The sequence below is a fragment of the Lactuca saligna genome, chromosome 5, assembly GCF_052625555.1.
Source record: "Lactuca saligna cultivar CGN05327 chromosome 5, ASM5262555v1, whole genome shotgun sequence".
Taxonomy (NCBI): domain Eukaryota; kingdom Viridiplantae; phylum Streptophyta; class Magnoliopsida; order Asterales; family Asteraceae; genus Lactuca; species Lactuca saligna.
In genome coordinates, this window is record NC_136421.1 from 292000566 (window position 1) to 292020709 (window position 20144).

Sequence of the window (20144 nt, forward strand, 5' to 3'; positions counted from 1 at the left end):
ATTAAAAAGCTACAGAATACATATTACAATTCAATTCATACAATCCCTATATATTTGCTTATTATATTCAATTTAAATCTATTATTGGTTTCGGATTAAACCGATAAATTTCTGCAAAAACATGCATGAATCGGCTTGACATGCTAAAAAATGTGTTTTCCGAATTTGATAAATACAACAGCAATAAAAAACAGTCGTTTTAATCCAGTAAATCTTAACGAACGTCATTTGGAAGATGTTGAATATAGTAACAAGACCCACGTTGCAACAATTATAAGAAACAAGTCGTTTCATTCAATAAATCATGATCAACACCAGCATAAAAACTTTTAATATAATCTTAACCAAATAAGACCTACAAATTCTAACGTCATAATCTACTCAGCCTTCTTAGCCTTCTTTGGAGATTTAGCAGCTTTGGATGGAGTTGAAGGTTCCTTGGCAGCAGTCTTTTTCGGCAATAGAATTGGATTGATATTTGGGAGAACGCCACCATGAGCAATCGTAACTCCACCCAATAATTTCCCAAGCTCTTCATCGTTTCTAATGGCCAACAGAAGATGTCTTGGAATGATTCTGGTCTTCTTGTTGTCCCTAGCCGCGTTTCCAGCCAACTCTAGCACCTACAATCAACAAAAATCAACCAGATTAGAAAAATTATCCATCAATTGGAATCAAATCAAGCAGACTTTCAGAAAACAGATCTAGGCTCCGTGTTCTTCGTTTAATTCAAAATCAATCCAGTAAACACCGATTTACGACATCCCTAAATTATACGAGATTAATAGATGAACCCATCAGATCCACATTGATCTTAATGAGTTGAGATGAGAAAATAAAACTTACTTCAGCGGCAAGGTATTCAAGAACAGCGGCGAGGTAAACGGGAGCACCGCTGCCAACACGCTGCGCATAACGTCCTTTCTTCAGAAAACGCCCAATTCTACCGACGGGAAACTGGAGTCCGGCCTTGACAGAGCGGGTAACCGCCTTCTTCCTTGGACCACCGGCCTTTCTTCCTCCGGCACCCTTCTTTGACTTTGCTGCGCCTTCCATTTCTCTTTTAGCGATGAATAAACACTGAGAAATGAGCGGATTCTTCGATATGGATGAAGAATAGGTGTTGACATGGTTTGGTTTTGTAGAGGTGAGTAGAGGTGACTCGGGATTAATAGCTTTGTAACAACCGTTGGATGGGGTGTTTGATCAACGGTCTTGATTTGTTAGATAGCGATCCGCGTGAAATTAACCTGTTTTGAGGATTATGTGATTTCAGTTTTCAAGCTCTTTTTTTAAATTTTAAAAATACCATGACTCTCCCGCTAAAGAAACTAACCATGTGTTTTCCAAATACGCCATTGCCTTATTTTTTTGGGTGATGTTAAAAATACATCATATTTGCTTAAATAAAATCATTAGTTTTTTTTTTGCTGTTATTTAATATTAGATTAGCTGGTATAATTAGTTTTTCTTTTATTTTTATTAAACCAATAATTTAAGTTATTTAATATTATTTTATTATTTATTTATCTTTTTTATCATTGTTTTTATGGTTTTAGTAATACGTTTTGCACTTTTGTTCTGGTATGATTTATGGTTGTAGTTCAATACGCATTTATTAAATAAAAGCATAAATTATTACTTGGCAGCACATAATCGGTCATCTAATATAACATTATCGGTTGTATAACATGTAATATTTGTGTTTCTTGGTTGTTCGGCTAAAGATTTAAGGACTTTGAGAATAAGATTTTGGGGAGACCGTGGTGCGGGTGATATGGTGTCATGTCGCGGCTATGTCATTTAAGTGGTACCACTGTAAGGTGTGGACCGCAGCGCGGTGGTGATTGAGTTCGAAATCATAGGTCTCAGGCTTTGGTCATAGATACGGCTCTAACTTTTAGGGTTTCATCGTTTTCTCCGGCCACCATCTTCATATAGAAAACCCTAGCCTCCTTGGGTGTTTGTGGTGTATTACATGTATGTGTGTGGAACTTTTGATAAAATTTTGTGAAAACATATATGTGTTGAAGAAAGTATAGTGGAGAACCAGATGTTGTGATCCCTTCTTATCCTTTATGGACCATAGTAAGTATCCAATATCCTTACTTTCTTAAATTTCATGCTTATATTTAGGAGTAAAAGGTGTTGGGTTGTTTTTGGTCACTTGATTTGTTATTTATTGCATTTTGGGAACTCCAAGAGAATGTTGATGTTATATTTCCCTTTTTAAACCATTTGTATATCGGAAAATTAAGATCGTGTCCCCATTCAAATCCATACAAAGCCTTTTGGGTCATTTTGGGTCCCTCTTTGAGTTATGGTTTGAGCTTTAGACTTAGCTTGGTTGTGTAATGGATAAAGTCAGAAACTTTATCTATTAGGTCCCTTGGAAGCATCGGTTGTGAGCAGTATATTAAAATAAAGTAGGATTAGCAAAATATCCTATGGGGTATTTAAGTTAGGATTGATAAAATTAGTTTTACAAAGAAAGAAAGTCTTTTATAAAAGAAAAAATAATTTTAATTTAAAACAACCAAATGAAGCAGAAAACTATAAAACCTATGAACTCACCGACATTATGTTGATGTTTTTCTTAAATACATGTATTTATATGGAGAAGAGTATTAAGGATAGCCTGGAAGAGGAAGATGTTGTTAAAGAATCTTGTTGGAGTTTATTTTTGTTTGTTGATTTTCTAGTTATGTTTAAGCTTTGTGTTTGACCTACGAAATAATGTAACCCTCAAATAAATCATAATAAAAAGAAGTATCATTTGTATTATGTTTATGTGTATGTTGAATATATCTATTTGCATCGATCCAATATCCATACATCACACAATCCAACATCTCCACCATCGGTTGGGGGTGTGACACAACAATATTCAATCTCATCGCAAAATCATCTACCGATTCACTATCTTTAATTTGGATCATCTCGAAGTCAATTCTCAAGGTTTGAGCTTTAGTCTCATTGACCCGATCGACTCCTTAGTGCATCATCTTAAGCATTTCTCATGCTTCTTAAATAGTGTCCTTTTCATCTAAGATCAGAAGTACATCCTCTCGAATTGTGTAACATCCCGAAAATTATAGAGTAAAATTTTCATTTTTATTATAATCAAAACACTCGTGTAACTTTTATTCAACAATTAAAAGCATTTCAAAATAAAACATTTATCACAATTCATTCCAAAATCACATATTACGGAAAAAACGATTGTATGCAATGCGATCAAGACGACTCCTTCCTTTTTCAAACCGGAAGTACCTGAAACCATAGATCACAAAATGCAAGCATAAAGTTTAGTGAGTTTGTCAAATACCACATACCATACATACATATGAGCCATACATATCATACAAATCAAACATTCAATAGAAAGTGTTATGTGCCAACTATTGTATTTCCATTATGCCATGAGTCGTATCATGGTCTTCCTTATCAGGCCGGAGGCCAAAACCATGGGTCTTACAGACAAGTGCCAGGATCCATCTCCTTATCTTCCATGGGGGGTGTAACCTAACTTATTCGAAAAATGGACTTTATGGCCTAACCATTTAAGCACTTTGCACTCAAACTTCAGATAGCCTCTAAATAAAGCTCTTAATTCATAAAGTCGGCACCTTTATGCATTTACATGACTCAATAGGACCCAACAGGCATATTAATCCATTGTGATCCAACTACACATGCATGGACTATTGTTAAACATCAGCAAGTATTTTTATGAACAAGAAACATCAAAAGAGTCAAGATCTATCACTCCAAGCTCCTGGAGTGGCTCAAACTCACAAGGATAACTTAATTCACCGAAAAAACCCTTAATCTTAACCTAAAATCAAACTAGCATACGAAGAAGTCAAGATAATAAATTTTTACCTCCTGAAACTTCCCAAGAGTATGAAGATGAAATACCTCTATGAAGATGAAATACCTCTATGAAGAATGTCAACTCTGTAACCATCATCATCATATGGAAATAGTAATGGATACAGAAGAGGAAGGTAAGAAGGATGCACTTCACTGATACGTTGTAATAATCCTGATGAAGTTTGAACAACAATATCTATTTTTTCAATTGAATCACAAATGTCGCCGACAACTAAAGTGGCAACCTCAGAAGAACTTGGCAAGTTATACGTCCTTTCATTTTGTTCACTTTTTCCAATTAATATTAACTTCAAATTAACACAAGGATTTTCATGAAGAGTGTCTCTTACCATCCTATAAGACTTGACCAAGGCATTGTTAGAATCTAACATATCCTTCAGAAATTATATAATTTGAAGATCATATGATCTTGAAGTTGATGTAGAAGTGGTCGTTGGTCCACTGAAAACATTATAAACAATTATTTAATGTTAGTAAAAAAATCAATGAATTGAACAGATCTATTAGAGTTAATTGTAAAAATATACCAAATACTTGTTGATCTATTTGAAATCTAATTCTTCGTATCATATATATATATATATATATATATATATATATATATATATATATATATATATATATATATAACTGACAAAATTTCGGACTTGAACCAGGTGTAGGTAAAAGACTTCCCATACTAGGATAATTTTGACCACTAAGTCTAAATATGTATGGTGCATTGCCTCTGTTGATGGATGAATCAACTTTGCCTCCCATCGATGTAAATGAAAACATTGAATTATAACGTCGAATGTTCTTCATGAAGTGTTTGCTTTTTGATTCTACTAATCTATACAGATTTCGGTATGATGGCGGTGCCTCTTTTAAGGATGGTAGCTCAACTTTACCGTTACCGCAACATAGGGAATAAGATGTATTGACTTTTTTCTGCCCTCTAATCGATTCAGCTTTCCATAATTTTGCATGACAAATCTGACATATAACAATCTAATCTCCATGATCCAAGTAATTTGTTGAATGCAAAAAATATAAAAAATTAATAAAAAACTAAATTATAAAATAAAATTTAATAATATCAAAACTTTTAGAATTATGATCACCTTTGGATATACCGTTGATGTCAAGTCAAACATAGATATAACGGATATAGATGGAGTCTTCCTTTTTAATTGATGTTTTCCTCTTAGTAACTTCATTGAGAAAGAATTTTGGATTATTCTCGAACGATTGTCAGATGTCAAAGCATTACCAAACACTAAATTTTCTTTGTTAATAGATAGTGGTGTTTGAAAGTTATTATTGAATATATAACCGTCTGAAAAAAAAAAATACAAATTACAACATTAGTAATTCGTATGATTGATATAAAAGTGAAGCATATATTTTCAAATTGGTGTATTTAGAAGCACGGACCATTTGAAATGTTAGAAAATGGAGTTCTAACATTTATATTAGTAGATAGTGGTGTTCGAACGTTATTATTAAGAATATAATTGGCTGAAAAATTTAAAATACAAATTAGAATGTTAGAAGTTGTTATGAGTTATATAAATGTGAAACATATATTTTTATATTTGTGTATATAGAAATACATATCATTTGAAATTGTTGAAAAGGGTGTTTTAACATTTATATTTGTTGAAGGTGGATTAATAATTGTATGTTGATATAAACTAGATTTGACCGAGTTTATATTTTCCTTATCTAAGGAAACATTTGTACAGTTATATGTAGATATTAATCTACGGCCATGAATGTAGACACCTGTTATACAATGAGAAAAAATTGTTAATAATAACAATTATTATTATTATTATTATTATTAGGGAAATCTGCGAAAAAGTCCCAATATTTTAGGCCAGTTTACGATTTAGTCCCAAATTAAATTTTGTTTACAAAAAAGGACAGATTACCGACTAAAACTTCGGATTGGCCCTTCGTGGCCGGTTTCACAGATTTAGCCGGTATCTCGTCTTTTTTCGTTAATTAATCAAAAATTTGGGGCTTTTTCATTAATTAATCAAAATTTTAGGGCTTTTTCATTATTTATTACCAATAAACCAAAATATTTGGACTTTTCTGAAGATTACCTTTAAACTAATATATATTATATGATCTAATTTAATATGTACTATTCCATGTCTTCTTTCTTATGCTCTTCTAGGCTCACTGTGTGTTTTTATCGGTGTCGTCAAACCCAACAACAAAAATCTCACTCACAAGTCTTGTTAACTCCATCGATTTTCCAAAATTATCCATTCACAACTCTATGATCATCTTTCAATCTCCAAATAAAGAACCGAGAAAATCGTTGTTGATTACGTGGATGTTCCTATTACCTAACCATGACTTAAACCGTGGTTCCAACACTTGGATGTTCCTATTACCTAACCATGACTTGAACCCATACACTAATGGCGTTGTCCATAGTGTTGTTAACAATAGAAGACGAATCTCACATGTTCAACCACTGATACATTGGCTCAAGTCTTACTTGGCCCTTGTTTCCTTACAACACTATAGAAGCCCCGACATAAGATAAATCCCACATGGTTCATCATTTATTGGTTTTTTTTGTCAAAAAGTAAAGCATTTTAGAAGCCCCAAATAGACTAAAACGTAATAATGACAATTATTGTAATATTACAATAATTGTCATTATTACATTTTAGTTTATTTGGGGCTTCCAGAATGCATTAGTTTTTGGCAAGACACAAACCCTGAAAATTAGGGTTTTCACACTTAGCTCCTACTCCTCGAGTTGGGGTCCTCCAACTCGTCGAGTAGACTCTAGAAATTACGCGACCATTAACACTCTCTACTCGGCGAGTTGGGGCCTCCAACTCGTCAAGTTGATCAGACAACAAGAATATAACTTAATTAAATATTATACCTGGGAGTCGGGATGTTACACCTATTGTAAGGAAACAAGGGTCAAGTAAGACTTGAGCCAAGGTATCAGTGGTTAAACCATGTGGGATTTGTATTTTGTTGTTAACAAAACTATGGACAATGTCGTTAGTGTATGGGTTCAAAATAAGGTTCGAGTCATGGTTAGGTAATAGGAACATCCGAGTGTTGGAACCGTAGCTCGTAGGTATACCAAATTAATATTTTAATAGTTTATGATGGATAGCTTGTTGACATTTTTTTACAATTAGAGTTAACATTCTTCATGGTTTTCAATACATCATATCGAGTTGATTTTTTTACATATGTTGAGTTTTTTAAGATTAATGGTTCATTCTTCATGGTTTTCAAGCCCTATTGTAAGGAAACAAGGATCATGTAAGACTTGAGCCAAGGTATCAGTGGTTAAACCATGTGGATTCGTATTTTGTTGTGAACAACACTATGGACAATGCGACTAGTGTATGGATCGAAATAGGATTCAAGTCATGGTTAGGTAATAGGAACATCCAAGTGTTGGAACCACAGTTGAAGTCATGGTTAGGTAATATGGGCATCCACGTAATCAATAAGGATTTTCTCCGTTCTTTATTTGGAGATTGAAAGATGATCATAGAGTTGTGAATGGATAATTTTGGAAAATCAATGGAGTTAACGAGGCTTGTGAGTAATATTTTTGTTGTTGGGTTTGACGACACCGATAAAAATACACAGTGAGCCTAGAAGAGCATAAGAAAAAAGACATGGAATAGTACATATTAAATTAGATCATATAATATATATTAGTTTAAAGGTAATCTTCAGAAAAGTCAAAATATTTTGGTTTATTGGTAATAAATAATGAAAAAGCCTTAAAATTTTGATTAATTAATGAAAAAGCCCTAAATTTTTGATTAATTAACGAAAAAAGACGAGATACCGGCTAAATCTGTGAAACCGGCCACGAAGGGTTAATCCGAAGTTTTAGCCGGTAATCTGTCCTTTTTTGTAAACAAAATTTAATTTGGGACTAAATCGTAAACTGGCCTAAAATATTGGGACTTTTTCGCAGATTTCCCTTATTATTATTACAAAACTGTAAATTAAAAAGTCGTGCAAATTTTATATAATTTTTATTTTAAAAATAAATTTAAAAATAAACAAAAAAAAATACCGTTATTCGACATGTAAGAAACATGTGTAATAGATGAATTTTGATGAGTTCATATGATATTTAATATTTTGGATTTTCTATTATCCAAATATAGTTTTCTAATTTTTCTCCTCTTTAGTTGTTGTAGAGTGTGTAATACTATTTGAACCTGTAAATAGTAGAAAACAATTTTAAAGAAATATTTTCTTAAATAAAGTTAAATATATCTTAATTTAATTTTAATATATTTTTAAAATAATAATTAATAACATATTTAAAATAAATAAATAAAACATATAATAAATGCAAAAGAAATTAAGAAAACTACAGATTGAGTACGATGAATAACATGTGCAGTTGGTGTACGAAGAGAAGTTGATATGGTATATTGTTTTTTGGATTTCCTGTAATCCAAATATAACTTTCTGTTTTTTGTTCTCTTCCTAACCTCTATTGCATTCATCTTCTTGTTTGGTATGTAATAACAATAATAGAATATGGTTAAAAAGAAAATTAATAATTTGAAATTAAAGACAATTTGTAGGTCATGTAATATGTATAAACTCGAATAAATGAATTGATAAATAATTAATTAACAAATAAACAGGGTACTGAACAGGTTAAAAAGTATTTATAAGATAAAGAGTTAATATGGTTAGATTGTGCATTTCCAAACTAAATGGTCATTTTGCAAAAAAAAAAAACAAAAGTTATAATTAAAAAAAAAAAAAAAAAAAAAAAAAAAAAAAACCAAAACGAAAACCGAAACAAAAAAAAAAAGGTTAGATTAGTCACTAAAACTTATATTAAATCTAATGTTTCGTATAAAACGATTAAAACAACATAGTTTTGATTGAAAAATATGTAAAATAAATTGACTTGGTTTCTTGTATTCCTAAGCTAAGACATGTTTCCTTTGCCTAATATTTGATTTAATCTTCTTCAATATGGAAACTCTAAAACATAAGTGTGCATAAGACACGTACTAATGCAACATTTATTTTATTATATTTTTATTTGAAAAAAAGTTCTAGGACGAAAAGGAGAAAATATTAAATAAATATGGACATTGTTTAGATTGAGGTGTATCAATTTTTTTACATGTTTTATGTGTAAATTTGATGATGACTACATCCTTTTATTTTATGTGGGAAAAATGTTTCGTAATTGACATAATTTTGATAATTTAATAAATTAAGTTTTTTTTACCATATATCGATTTCTTATTAATTTTGACACTTATCATTTTGTTGTATTTTTAAATAAATATTTTTTCTATTTGTTATCTTTCTATTTTTTTATCTTTCTTAATTCACAGTAGGTGTGAGACCTATGTATTACATGAGCTTATTAAAAAAAAAAATTAAAATTAATAAGAATTTTGAATTAATAAAAAAAAAAAATTTTTTTTTTTGAATTATTAAAATTAATTATTCTTTAATGTATTAAATACATTACATATATAAACTTTTTTCTAATAAATACTTTAGATATGTATTACTTTATATATTAAATGTGAAACTTAATTTAATAAAATTAAAAGTAAAAAATAAAAAATTTAAAAATTCTAAAAAATACTATGTATATAAATAAATGAGAAGATAGCATATAACAAAAAACATTCATTTGTTATAGATCATATTTATGTTTTAATTAATGATTGTCATAATTAAAAATAATCAATAAATTATAATATTACAACTCATATAATTTTCCTTTTAAATTCAAATTTAAATAAATTTTTATTTAAACCTCGTACATATTTTTTTTTTGTTTTATTAAACCCATATAATGGTTCTATTAATTAATGATCTAATTCAGAAATTTACGTGCCAGATGAAGATAAACGATGGATCAAGCATAGGAACAAGTGATTAAATCATACGAATGTATATGCAGCGAGAATTGTAAGAAACAAGTCGTTTCACTCATTAAATCTTGATCAGCATCAGCATACAAACTTATAATGTGATCTTAACCAAAACAGAACTACAAACTCTAACGTCAATAATTTACTCAGCCTTCTTAGCTTTTTTTGGAGATTTAGCAGCTTTAGATGGAGTTGATGGCTCCTTGGCAGCAGTCTTCTTAGGCAATAGAACTGGATTGATATTTGGAAGAACACCACCATGAGCAATCGTAACTCCACCTAATAATTTCCCAAGCTCTTCATCATTTCTAATGGCCAACAGAAGATGCCTTGGAATGATTCTGGTCTTCTTGTTGTCCCTAGAAGCATTTCCAGCTAACTCTAGCACCTACAATCAACAAAAATCAAGCAGATTAGAAAAATAATCCACAAATTAGAAACAATATAAACATTTAAAAAAATAGGAACTTCGGAAATCAGATCTAAGCTCCATGTTCTGTGTTTGATTCAAATCAAGCCAGTAAACATCGATTTACGATATCCACGTTGAGCTTAATGAAATGAGATGTGAAAATAAAACTTACTTCAGCGGCAAGGTATTCAAGAACAGCGGCGAGGTAAACCGGAGCACCGCTTCCAACACGCTGCGCATAACGTCCTTTCTTCAGAAAACGCCCAATTCTACCGACGGGAAACTGGAGTCCGGCCTTGACAGAGCGGGTAACCGCCTTCTTCCTTGGACCACCGGCCTTTCTTCCTCCGGCACCCTTCTTTGACTTTGCTACGCCTTCCATTTTTCTTTTAGCGATGAATAAACAGTGAGAAATTAGCGTATTTTTCGTTAGGGATGAAGAACTGGTGTTGACATGGTTTGGTTTTGTAGAGGTGGATGGAGGTGACACGAGATCGATAGCTTTGTAACCATCGTTGGATGGAGTGATTAATCGACGGTCTTGATTTGTTAGATAGCGATCCGCGTGAAATATTTTGACTATCCCGCTAAAGAGACTAACCACGTGTTTTCCAAATACGCCATTACGAATGGCCTTATTTTCTTTGGGTGATGTTAAAAATACTATATAGTAGCAATAGGCATCGAGTAGTATTAAAAACATGAATTTGGATAAAAAAAATAAAAATAAAAATAAAACAATAATTAATTGACAATACATCATCACTTTCCAATATAACAAATATCAGTTTTATGATAAAAATAAAAACAATAATTAATTGACAATACATCATCACTCTCCAATATAACAGATATTTGTTTTATGATCATAATAAACATGTTTCGTGTACACATTATTTCATCTTTCATACGAAGTAGTTTATTCAGATGCATGATCATGTTTGTAATAATTCGATATATAGCAGCAATAGGCATAAAGTACTATTCCTCTAATTTTATTTTTTTATAAACTGGTAACCATGTACAAACTCAGTTGTAATATAAATGTTAATGTCGTAATAGTGGATATGACTGAAACAATAAGTATGTCGTAATATGGTATTTTCATATGGATAAGTGACCATCGGTGTAAAAAGGCAACCTACATGGACCGGTCATGTTACAAAATCATTAATAGAACCAATAGTATGAATCGGGAAGCCACGTTGGGCAATAGTATGTGATTACATGGATGATAGTGTTATATATGGCCATATAAGATTATGTAAGAGTGTAGCATTTGTAGCGGATGTAAAACTATTATTTTTGCGGCATAATAACATCCGTAAATGCATGTAAGACTATCGTGAGTGTTATGATAGCTTTCATGTATATGGTAACAGCTCGGACGAAACTTCTTGGGGGTCAGGAGGGGCTATGGCCCCATGTTTTTTTTGTCACAATTAGTAAGTATTAAAATTTTTACATATTAGACTCAAAAGCTATAAAATTTGGCTCCCCCCCCCCCCCCCCGGTTCTCCACATTTCATATTTATTATACTTTCGGCCCCCCAAATCTAAAGTTCAAGCTCCGTTACTGGATAATAGTGTCTTGTCCTTGCCAAAGGCAATAAGAGAATTGTATGTTTCGATATTTGTGGTAAATGTATGGATGCATTGTGTTCACGACACATTTCACTTACCCATTTTATATTAACATTCTAAGGTACTTTGATGGTAAATAAAGGAAGAGCATAGTCTAACTGCATCGAGCTCGTCTTAAACCGAGATGATTTTTATGTTATTTTTATCTAAAAAATATGTTATTCAACTTTAAGAATTTTTTTATGTTTAAAGACAATTTGCTTTTATTGAAATATTTTATGTAGTTTATGAAATACTCTATTTAGAAACTTCAATCACTGCTCTAAACATGTATGCTCTAAGGACTTGTTTATAGTTTAAGTAACTATGAATTCACATGCTAGAAAAATTAACGACTAAATCAACTGAATAATCAAAAAAATTTAGTTGCTTGTATTATAACCGGATACAAAAAGGTAGTCTTAAAAAGAAATTTACAAACTCGGAGTACTTTAAATATTTAGGTAGTTAACTTGTAGTTATTTACTAATAATGGGGCATTCCATAAAATGTGGGTATTTAAAAAAAAAAAAAAAATTGTGTATCAACCATGTTTAGCTTATTTTCTTTTCATGAAATGGATATGATCTGCAAAAGCAATCAACCTCAACATAAGGTAAGGATATCCATTGTAGATTACTGTGGGAAAACTCTCTTAGGTTTGATTATATGGTATTAAAACCCAACAAAAAAACAACTTCATTGGTTGTAAAGTGGTTGTGAACGAATCACATATATCGCCCTACTCTCAGGTTTTTATGTTCATTAAACAACACCACTAATTTGCTTTTTCAATCTACACTAATAAACTTGATCTTATGGATTAGTTGAGACAAATTGAGCCAATGAAGAGATAAAGTTTGGATATAAAAGAGTCTCTGGTTATAATAAATTACAAAGTCAGATAGTACCTAAAGAACCAAAAATAGAAAAATAATTCTATTTTAATTGAATTTTTATGGGAAAATGTGCATCATTCAGTTGTCAGTTCATATTTTGCCAAGAAGATTTACCTGAAATGGCTTCATTGCAAAATAGAAGGCTCTAATAATGTAAATTTTCCTCCACTTTTCTGTTAGAAGGTTTAACTTTTTTCAACTTTGAGAATCAACTTCTTTCTGTTGTTGTGATCAAAACCAAACCAGATAGTTGATTCTCAATTAATAATTTGATTGAGAACATACTTTAAAAGTAGCATTACGTCCAATTCAAATTACAAATAAGAAAGAAATAGATGTTGCAGTTTTAAAGTCATTAAAGAACATGGGGAACTCTATAAAGCCAGTCAATGTCATACAAAAAGAGATGGTTCTCTTAGGCGTTTTATCGAACACATGGTGGATGAAAAAAAGAAGGTAAAATATTTAAACAAATAACTGAGTGACACGACAAAAAACGAAACACACCACATCAACAACTCAATAAGTGACATGGAAACAAACACATACTACCGATTGAAATGGTATATATAATAACAAAGTACTTATACAAATCAAAACACAAAAATGATAAAATCGAAGAACTTACTATAAACAACAATCCTTCTTAGTAGAGGGCTCAAGACCTTTTAACTTTTAACTGTAGCAGCAATCCATAAGTAAAATGGACAGAAACAGATTGGAATCGTAAATTGGATCGTAAGAATATATTTTGGAATGGATTGCCATAAAATTGCTTCTCACCTTGCCAATTAACACCAAAATATCTCGGTGATTGTTGATTTTATGGGATTTCTTTGCTGATTTTTCGGATATAAAGTTGAACGTTTGAAATCGAATTTAAGCACCAAAAAATAGGGTTAGATAGTAAATTAACTTTGAGCGGGAATTAATAGGAGAAGAGGTTTAGAAACAGGACACGTGTCAAAGTTAATGTTTAAGGAGGCACCATGTGTCAATTTAAAAAGTTATTTATTAGAAGAGAAGATATATATGTGTGTCAAATGTCAAATCATCGGAGAAGAGGATAAATAAATGATAAGGGGTGACGGATTGCAAAAGATTACCAGTTCCCAATAAAAATATTCCATGGATAAACCCGCTCTCATACGACAAAATGTTAGGAATACTATCAATCTCTATAGTCTTATAAATATCACAAAAGAATTCAAACTCCTATAAATTGTCTAGTACATCATTTAATATTAGTGTCTTGATATTCTTTGAAGACTATCATCATAACCTAGATTTCATTATACACAATTAGGAATGGCAATGGGGCGGGTTCGGGGCGGGGCATCGATTCCCAAACCCGCCCCGATAACTTTCAGGTATCTTATTGGGGCGTCCCATTGGGTTTCGGGTTTCCCCGTCGGGTTTCGGGTATCTTATCGGGTTTACAACAACTGATAACGAAATCTTTATTCTCTTTTAGGGTACCCCAATGTCTTATAAAATATACATGTTCTAACAACTCTTTTAAATTAAAAACATGATGCATCACTTTAATAAAATAAACTGGACGTTATATAAAAAATTATTTGATTTAAGTTTTGTTTAATACGTCAAAACACATAAAAATGATCATTAACACCAGATTGTTAATAACTAAAAAAATTGTCCACGATAAATATTTTATATTTGAACGTGTACAATTAACAACAAATTTTTTAAAACATATTTTATATATATATATATATATATATATATATATATATATATAATCAGGGCGGGGCGAGGATAACTCACTCCCTGCCCCGAACCCGATAAAAAACCCGATAACGACCCGTTACCCGACCCGAAATGATCGGGTTTCGGGTTTCCCCGTCGGGTTCGGGTTTTTTTGCCATCCCTCACAATCTTAAAGTCGAAAGAAGTGTTATACACAATCCTTCTAATAACCAATAAAACCTTTTTAATTCCAAATAGGTCCAATTTGCGCAACATGGTCCTTCGAGACCAATGCGATGCATGTACGATTGGCTTTATGTACCTTTTACTCATTGATGTTTTGATTTCTATGTAATTTGTTTGAAAAAACATAATAATTATAAAGCTAACTCATTCAGTAAGAAAATCTATATCGCAACATTATAATAAAAATTAGTGGTTGGCGTTATCTACATTTTATAATTGACCTGTCAATTTACTGGTTGAGGTTTTGATTTCTATGCAATTTGTTTTTAAAAACATAATAATCATGAAGTTAACTCATTCAATAAGAAAATCTATATGTCAGCGTATTATGAAACAAGTTGTTTCATTCCTTAAATCTTGATCAACGTCAACATACAACTAATTATATGATTCTAACACAAAAACTACAATTCTAACAAAGTAATCTATTCAGCCTTCTTATCTTTCTTAGGAGATTTGGTAGCTTTAGATGGGGATTTAGGCTCTTTGGCAGCAGTCTTCTTTGGCAATAAAACAGGGTTGATATTTGGAAGAACACCACCATTAGCAATCGTAACTCCACCCAATAATTTCCCAAGCTCATCATCGTTTCTAATTGCCAAAAGAAGATGCCTTGGAATGATTCTTGTCTTCTTATTATCCCTAGCAGCATTTCCAGCCAATTCCAACAACTACAATCAACAAAAATCAAACAGATTAAAAGATGTTAGGTGAATTATCATAATCCCCTGTGACATCGCTTTACGAAATCCCTAAATTAAGCTGTAACTTGAATAGCTGATTATCAGATCCTTATTGAAGTTATGATACCCATACACAAAGAGATTGGAAAACAAAACTTACTTCGGCAGCAAGGTATTCAAGAACAGCAGCGAGGTAAATTGGAGCACCACTTCCAACACGCCGAGCATAACGTCCTATCTTCAGAAAACGCCCAATCCTACCAACCGGAAACTGAAGTCCGGCTTTGACAGAACGGGAAACGGCCTTCTTCCTCGGACCATCTGCCTTCCTTCCTCCGGCGCCCTTCTTAACTTTTCCATCTCCGTCCATTTTCTGTATGCCGACGAATGAATTGTTCAGTAATGAATGAATTGTTCGATAATCGATGAAGAACAATCGTAGACATGGTTTGGTTATGTAGAGAGGGAGGTGGATGGCGGGGAATTTGGGATCGATCATACCTTTGTATTAACCGTTGGATGGAGTGTTGTTTCAACGGACTAGATTTGCTAAATCGCTATCCGCGGGAGATGAGTCCGATTATTTGGTTTTGTGATTTCCAAATTTTTTAAAATTTCTTTAAGGAATAGTATGGATCTCCCGCGAGACTTTCAACTATAGATTTTTCATGTTTTACTTTTAAATGCAATTACTTTGTTTTATACTTTTACTATATTTTGGAGAATGAAATTATGACATACGTTTAATTGAAAAATATTAAGATTCAATTAAATTCTGTTGATTTTGTAAATTTATGACAAAGGTATGTATTTCAAAACAAAAATCAAATTATGGGACCAAACCATTAAACTTAAATCTTAAATGTTGAAAAATGTTGTCCAAAATGTCGTCCAACGGTTTATTCTATAACTATTTAGTAACCGTCTTTAATTTTAGCCATGGTTTTTACTATTTAATGGTCGGTTTTTTGAGGTGTGCATATGTCAGGTATAATTGTTAATATAATTTCATAACCACTAAGTTTGGTTTATTATTGTCTCAGGTATAGGTCTTGTGCTCACACATTTAATACTACATTTCACACTTACATGTACCTTCCTCAAAAGTAGTATTGATTCCTCTAAGTCACCACACTAAAAGCATATACCAATCCTATGCTAAACAACATATATATCCTAAGCTCTCTTAGGAAGTTTTAATTCCCACCGCTCGCAATACAAATAACCTTAATCAACACCGTTGGTTGTCTTATGCATGTAAGTTATACACAAAATAAGATCACATAGACTGTCAAATGATGATTTTACCGTAAGTCCACAACCAAAAAAAGGAACATGAAATAAAGCTAAATGACGATTATACCCTTGGTGTATGGATGTTGATGATTTGGCTTATATAGTGAGGTGAAGTTTGTGTACTCATAGTAGTTTTCAATATGATGTGCCTATCAAGTGTGCTTCTGATTTAATGTGTCAACATTCTAAAATGTCTAATGGAATGGAGAAATAGGCGAAGGCTATGAAGAAATCAGATATGTACTGATACTTGACCAAAAGCTCATCAGCGGGCCATTGCGTCTCGAAGTGGGCTAACTTGGTCAATCTGTCGACGATCTCCCAGATAGTAAAAAAGACCACCCAGCGTCTTGGGCAACTTTGTAACGAATTCCATTGTGATTCGCTCCCACTTCTACTCAGGTATTTCTGGTTGTTAAAGTAAACATGATGGCTTTTGATATTCTACCTTTATTTTGGCACAAGTTAGACACTTGCCCATGTAGGTAGCAATCTCCGTCTTCATGTTTGGCCACAAATAGAGTTTCTAGAGATCTAGATACATCTTATTTGAACCTAGGTGAACGTAGTATCGAGTTTTGTGGGCTTTGTTCATGACGACCTCCTTATAACCACCGAACTTTGAGGTCTAGATCCGGTTCATGAAAATAACGAACTCCGTCTCCCTTGATCTCAAAGTTTTTCTCCATTCTTCGCAAGGCTTCCCCTGCCACATGTTCTGGTTTTAAATTTCTAGCTTAGCCTCTTTAATTTGTGTCGACAGGTGGGAATGGATTGTCATGGTTAGTGCCTTCACCCTACGACCTAAGTACTCCTTTCGACTAAGGGCATCATATAATCATTAAGGCCCAAACTATGGCTCATCTATGGCCTAATTTTCCAAATTGGGCCCAAGCCCCTTGCATGGGCCTTACCCTAGGCCCATTAAAATTTTCTAGTCCAATTGCTTGACTTTGGATGGCCCATTAATAAGTCAACCATCAAGGCCCAATAGAAAGGCCAAACAATAACCCAAGTGAAATTAGGGTTTCTTATAAAATGATGATTAGGGTTAATTTTCCTACTTAACCCATTAAGGGCTTAATCCACTAAGGACTTAATCCATTAAGTCCAATATTGCTTAGATTAATTTTTGCCATTGCTTACTACTTGATATTTCAAGTTATCAAATAAGTCATGTGTGTCCTTATTAGTTCCCCAAATTAGGGTTTCATTGCATTAGGGTTTTCCAAACCCTAATTAGGGTTTCCAACCCAAATACCAGTCCGTTTATCAATTTATTAGGCTTTTAGGTCAATTAGGGCTTTATTGGGCCTTTTAGGCCCACTATAATATCATTAAGCCCATTAGGGTTTTATTTGGGTCAATTAGGGTCCATTAGGGCTTACAAGGCCCATTAGGGTTTCAAGCACCCCAAACGAATCAAACTCACTAGACAAGCACACCGCCACCCGACACGGTGGCCGGTGATGGCAACTACCACCCTAAGGTGGTGGTTTTCAAGTTCTTTTCATTATTCCATATTTTTTTGTTACAATTACAATGAAAATACCAATTTAACACACATACTAACTATTCCTAACACACACACATAACCACCTTGGTTGTCGGCGGTGGTGAGTGGCGACAGCCACCATCCTATGGTGGGGTGATGCCATTTCCGAGAGCTTCGGCCATACACACACTCCAACTGAAACACACACATCTTCACTTCTTTGCTCGGGAAAGGAAGCCAACCACCCATTGACGGCGATAGTGGTGGTGGTGACACGAGGAGGCGGCAAAAACGGTTAATAGCGGTGTTGATGGAAATAACCACCATGGTCGGCTGCCATGGTGGTTCTTCACGACATTACTCGACAGAAGGCATGCTCATGCGAATACAAAAGTCCCCTTAGGGGTGGTAAACGATAACCGAAGCAGTAAGGGGAGTACACTGGTTGTGGTCTCGATTGTTTTATGGCTCCAACACGGTGTCAGTGGCCTGATACACAGTAAGAGAAAGACGGAGGAAGGGGCGATGACGCGAGCGACGACGTAACAATGGGCAAGTAGCAGCAACGGCGGTACAACACTCTCCGTCGGCAGTGAGACAACAACGACGGCCTCACGGCTTCACCAGTGGTCTTTGTTGTCACCAACAATAGGGGCACGACGATGGTTTAGGGTCTCGGCGGTGGAGGAAGCGGCAACTCAAGATGAGGGTGAAGGAGATGTCGGTTGGAGGATGAAAGGGAGTGGGTGTCGGCTGTTACATAAATTGCTTGGGGTTAGGGTTTCATATTCAATATATACCCGATGGACACAAACATATTACCATAACGGCAAGATAGGTCCCTCCAGCTCTCATTTATATCAAAGTAGATCCAGATTTTACCTTTTAGACCCCGACTCCTAACATTCTTGATAATTAGCCTGTCGAGAGCATCCTTTGATATATAATTATTTATTTTAGGGCGTATATTCATTCATTACTTTATTTATTTAACTAATAAATAAACGGGTGTTACACTTAACTTATAGTTTTTCATTAACCACATGAGATAGGAACGCGTGACACTCCTTTCACATGTATTTTTGAGCTTTGATGCACGAAATGATACGATGGTTCGTGTTGAGTTTGTCGCGATAGATAACGAGGGCTTCGCCATTCTGGCTGATTGAGGTGAATGGATTTTTCGTAGTAAATAATATCAGCACAACTAGGACTTAGCCAATCCATGTCAATGATGACATTGAAGCTCTTTGTGGAAACCGTCATAAGATCGATTGAAAAGGAATAGTCATTTAGAGTGAGGGTACAACCTATGAATACGTCGTTAGTGTTCTATTTATTTCCGTTAGCCATCTCGACATTGAATGTTTCATTTAGTGGTTGGGATTTGTGTTTGAGTAAATGTTTGAATCTGTGACTAACAAAACTCCTCTCTGTAACACTATCAAAGAGAATGCATGCATAAGAGTTATCAAGGAGGAACGTACCTGTGACTATGGTGGGCTCTGCAACTACCTCATCCTGACCCATGGTTAGCACTCTTCCAGTGTTTCCGACGTCTCTTGCCTTAGGGAAATTCTTCTTGTAGTGTCTGGTTTCACCGCACCCATAATAGGCGTGGTCAATTCCAACTCCCGGGGTCTAGGCATTTGGTTTTGATGGTGTCTTATAGAAGCGGGATGCATGCCCCTTCTTGTTGCAGCTAGTGCACTGCAAATCCCGACAAGGCCCATGATGATGAAAGTTTCATTTGTCGTACCTAGGGAGAGTTCCATCGTATCAGCTGGGAGGTGCTTGAGTAGTGGGAACAGCAGCGGGAATGGTAGTAGCATGGACTGTCACTGTTTGTTGTTTCTTGTAGGGATACTACGAAGATTGGCCCTTGCGTTTGTTCCAGAACTTTTTCTTTCCACTACCTTCTTTCGGTGGTTTGGGAGCGGCTGCTACGGGGTAGTAGCTTTCCCCGTG

The 20144-nt window shown here is 33.8% G+C and overlaps 3 protein-coding genes across 3 annotated transcripts; all 3 read right to left on the reverse strand.

Annotated features, from left to right (window-relative positions):
• Window positions 1-271: 271 nt before the first annotated feature.
• On the reverse strand, window positions 272-1121 carry LOC145048179 (histone H2A-like). The gene is made up of 2 exons (XM_078996609.1): window positions 847-1121; window positions 272-623 (listed from the first exon to the last, which is right to left on the reverse strand). Exons 1-2 carry the CDS (start codon window positions 1054-1056, stop codon window positions 378-380), a joined length of 456 nt encoding a protein of 151 aa, XP_078852735.1. The 5' UTR covers window positions 1057-1121; the 3' UTR covers window positions 272-377.
• Window positions 1122-9847: 8726 nt separating this feature from the next.
• LOC145048180 (histone H2A-like) lies at window positions 9848-10678 on the reverse strand. Its single transcript, XM_078996610.1, has 2 exons — window positions 10397-10678; window positions 9848-10200 (listed from the first exon to the last, which is right to left on the reverse strand). Exons 1-2 carry the CDS (start codon window positions 10604-10606, stop codon window positions 9955-9957), a joined length of 456 nt encoding a protein of 151 aa, XP_078852736.1. The 5' UTR covers window positions 10607-10678; the 3' UTR covers window positions 9848-9954.
• Window positions 10679-15028: 4350 nt separating this feature from the next.
• Window positions 15029-15822, reverse strand: LOC145048181 (histone H2A.2-like). The gene is made up of 2 exons (XM_078996612.1): window positions 15546-15822; window positions 15029-15373 (listed from the first exon to the last, which is right to left on the reverse strand). Exons 1-2 carry the CDS (start codon window positions 15753-15755, stop codon window positions 15128-15130), a joined length of 456 nt encoding a protein of 151 aa, XP_078852738.1. The 5' UTR covers window positions 15756-15822; the 3' UTR covers window positions 15029-15127.
• Between the last annotated feature and the right edge of the window lie 4322 nt (window positions 15823-20144).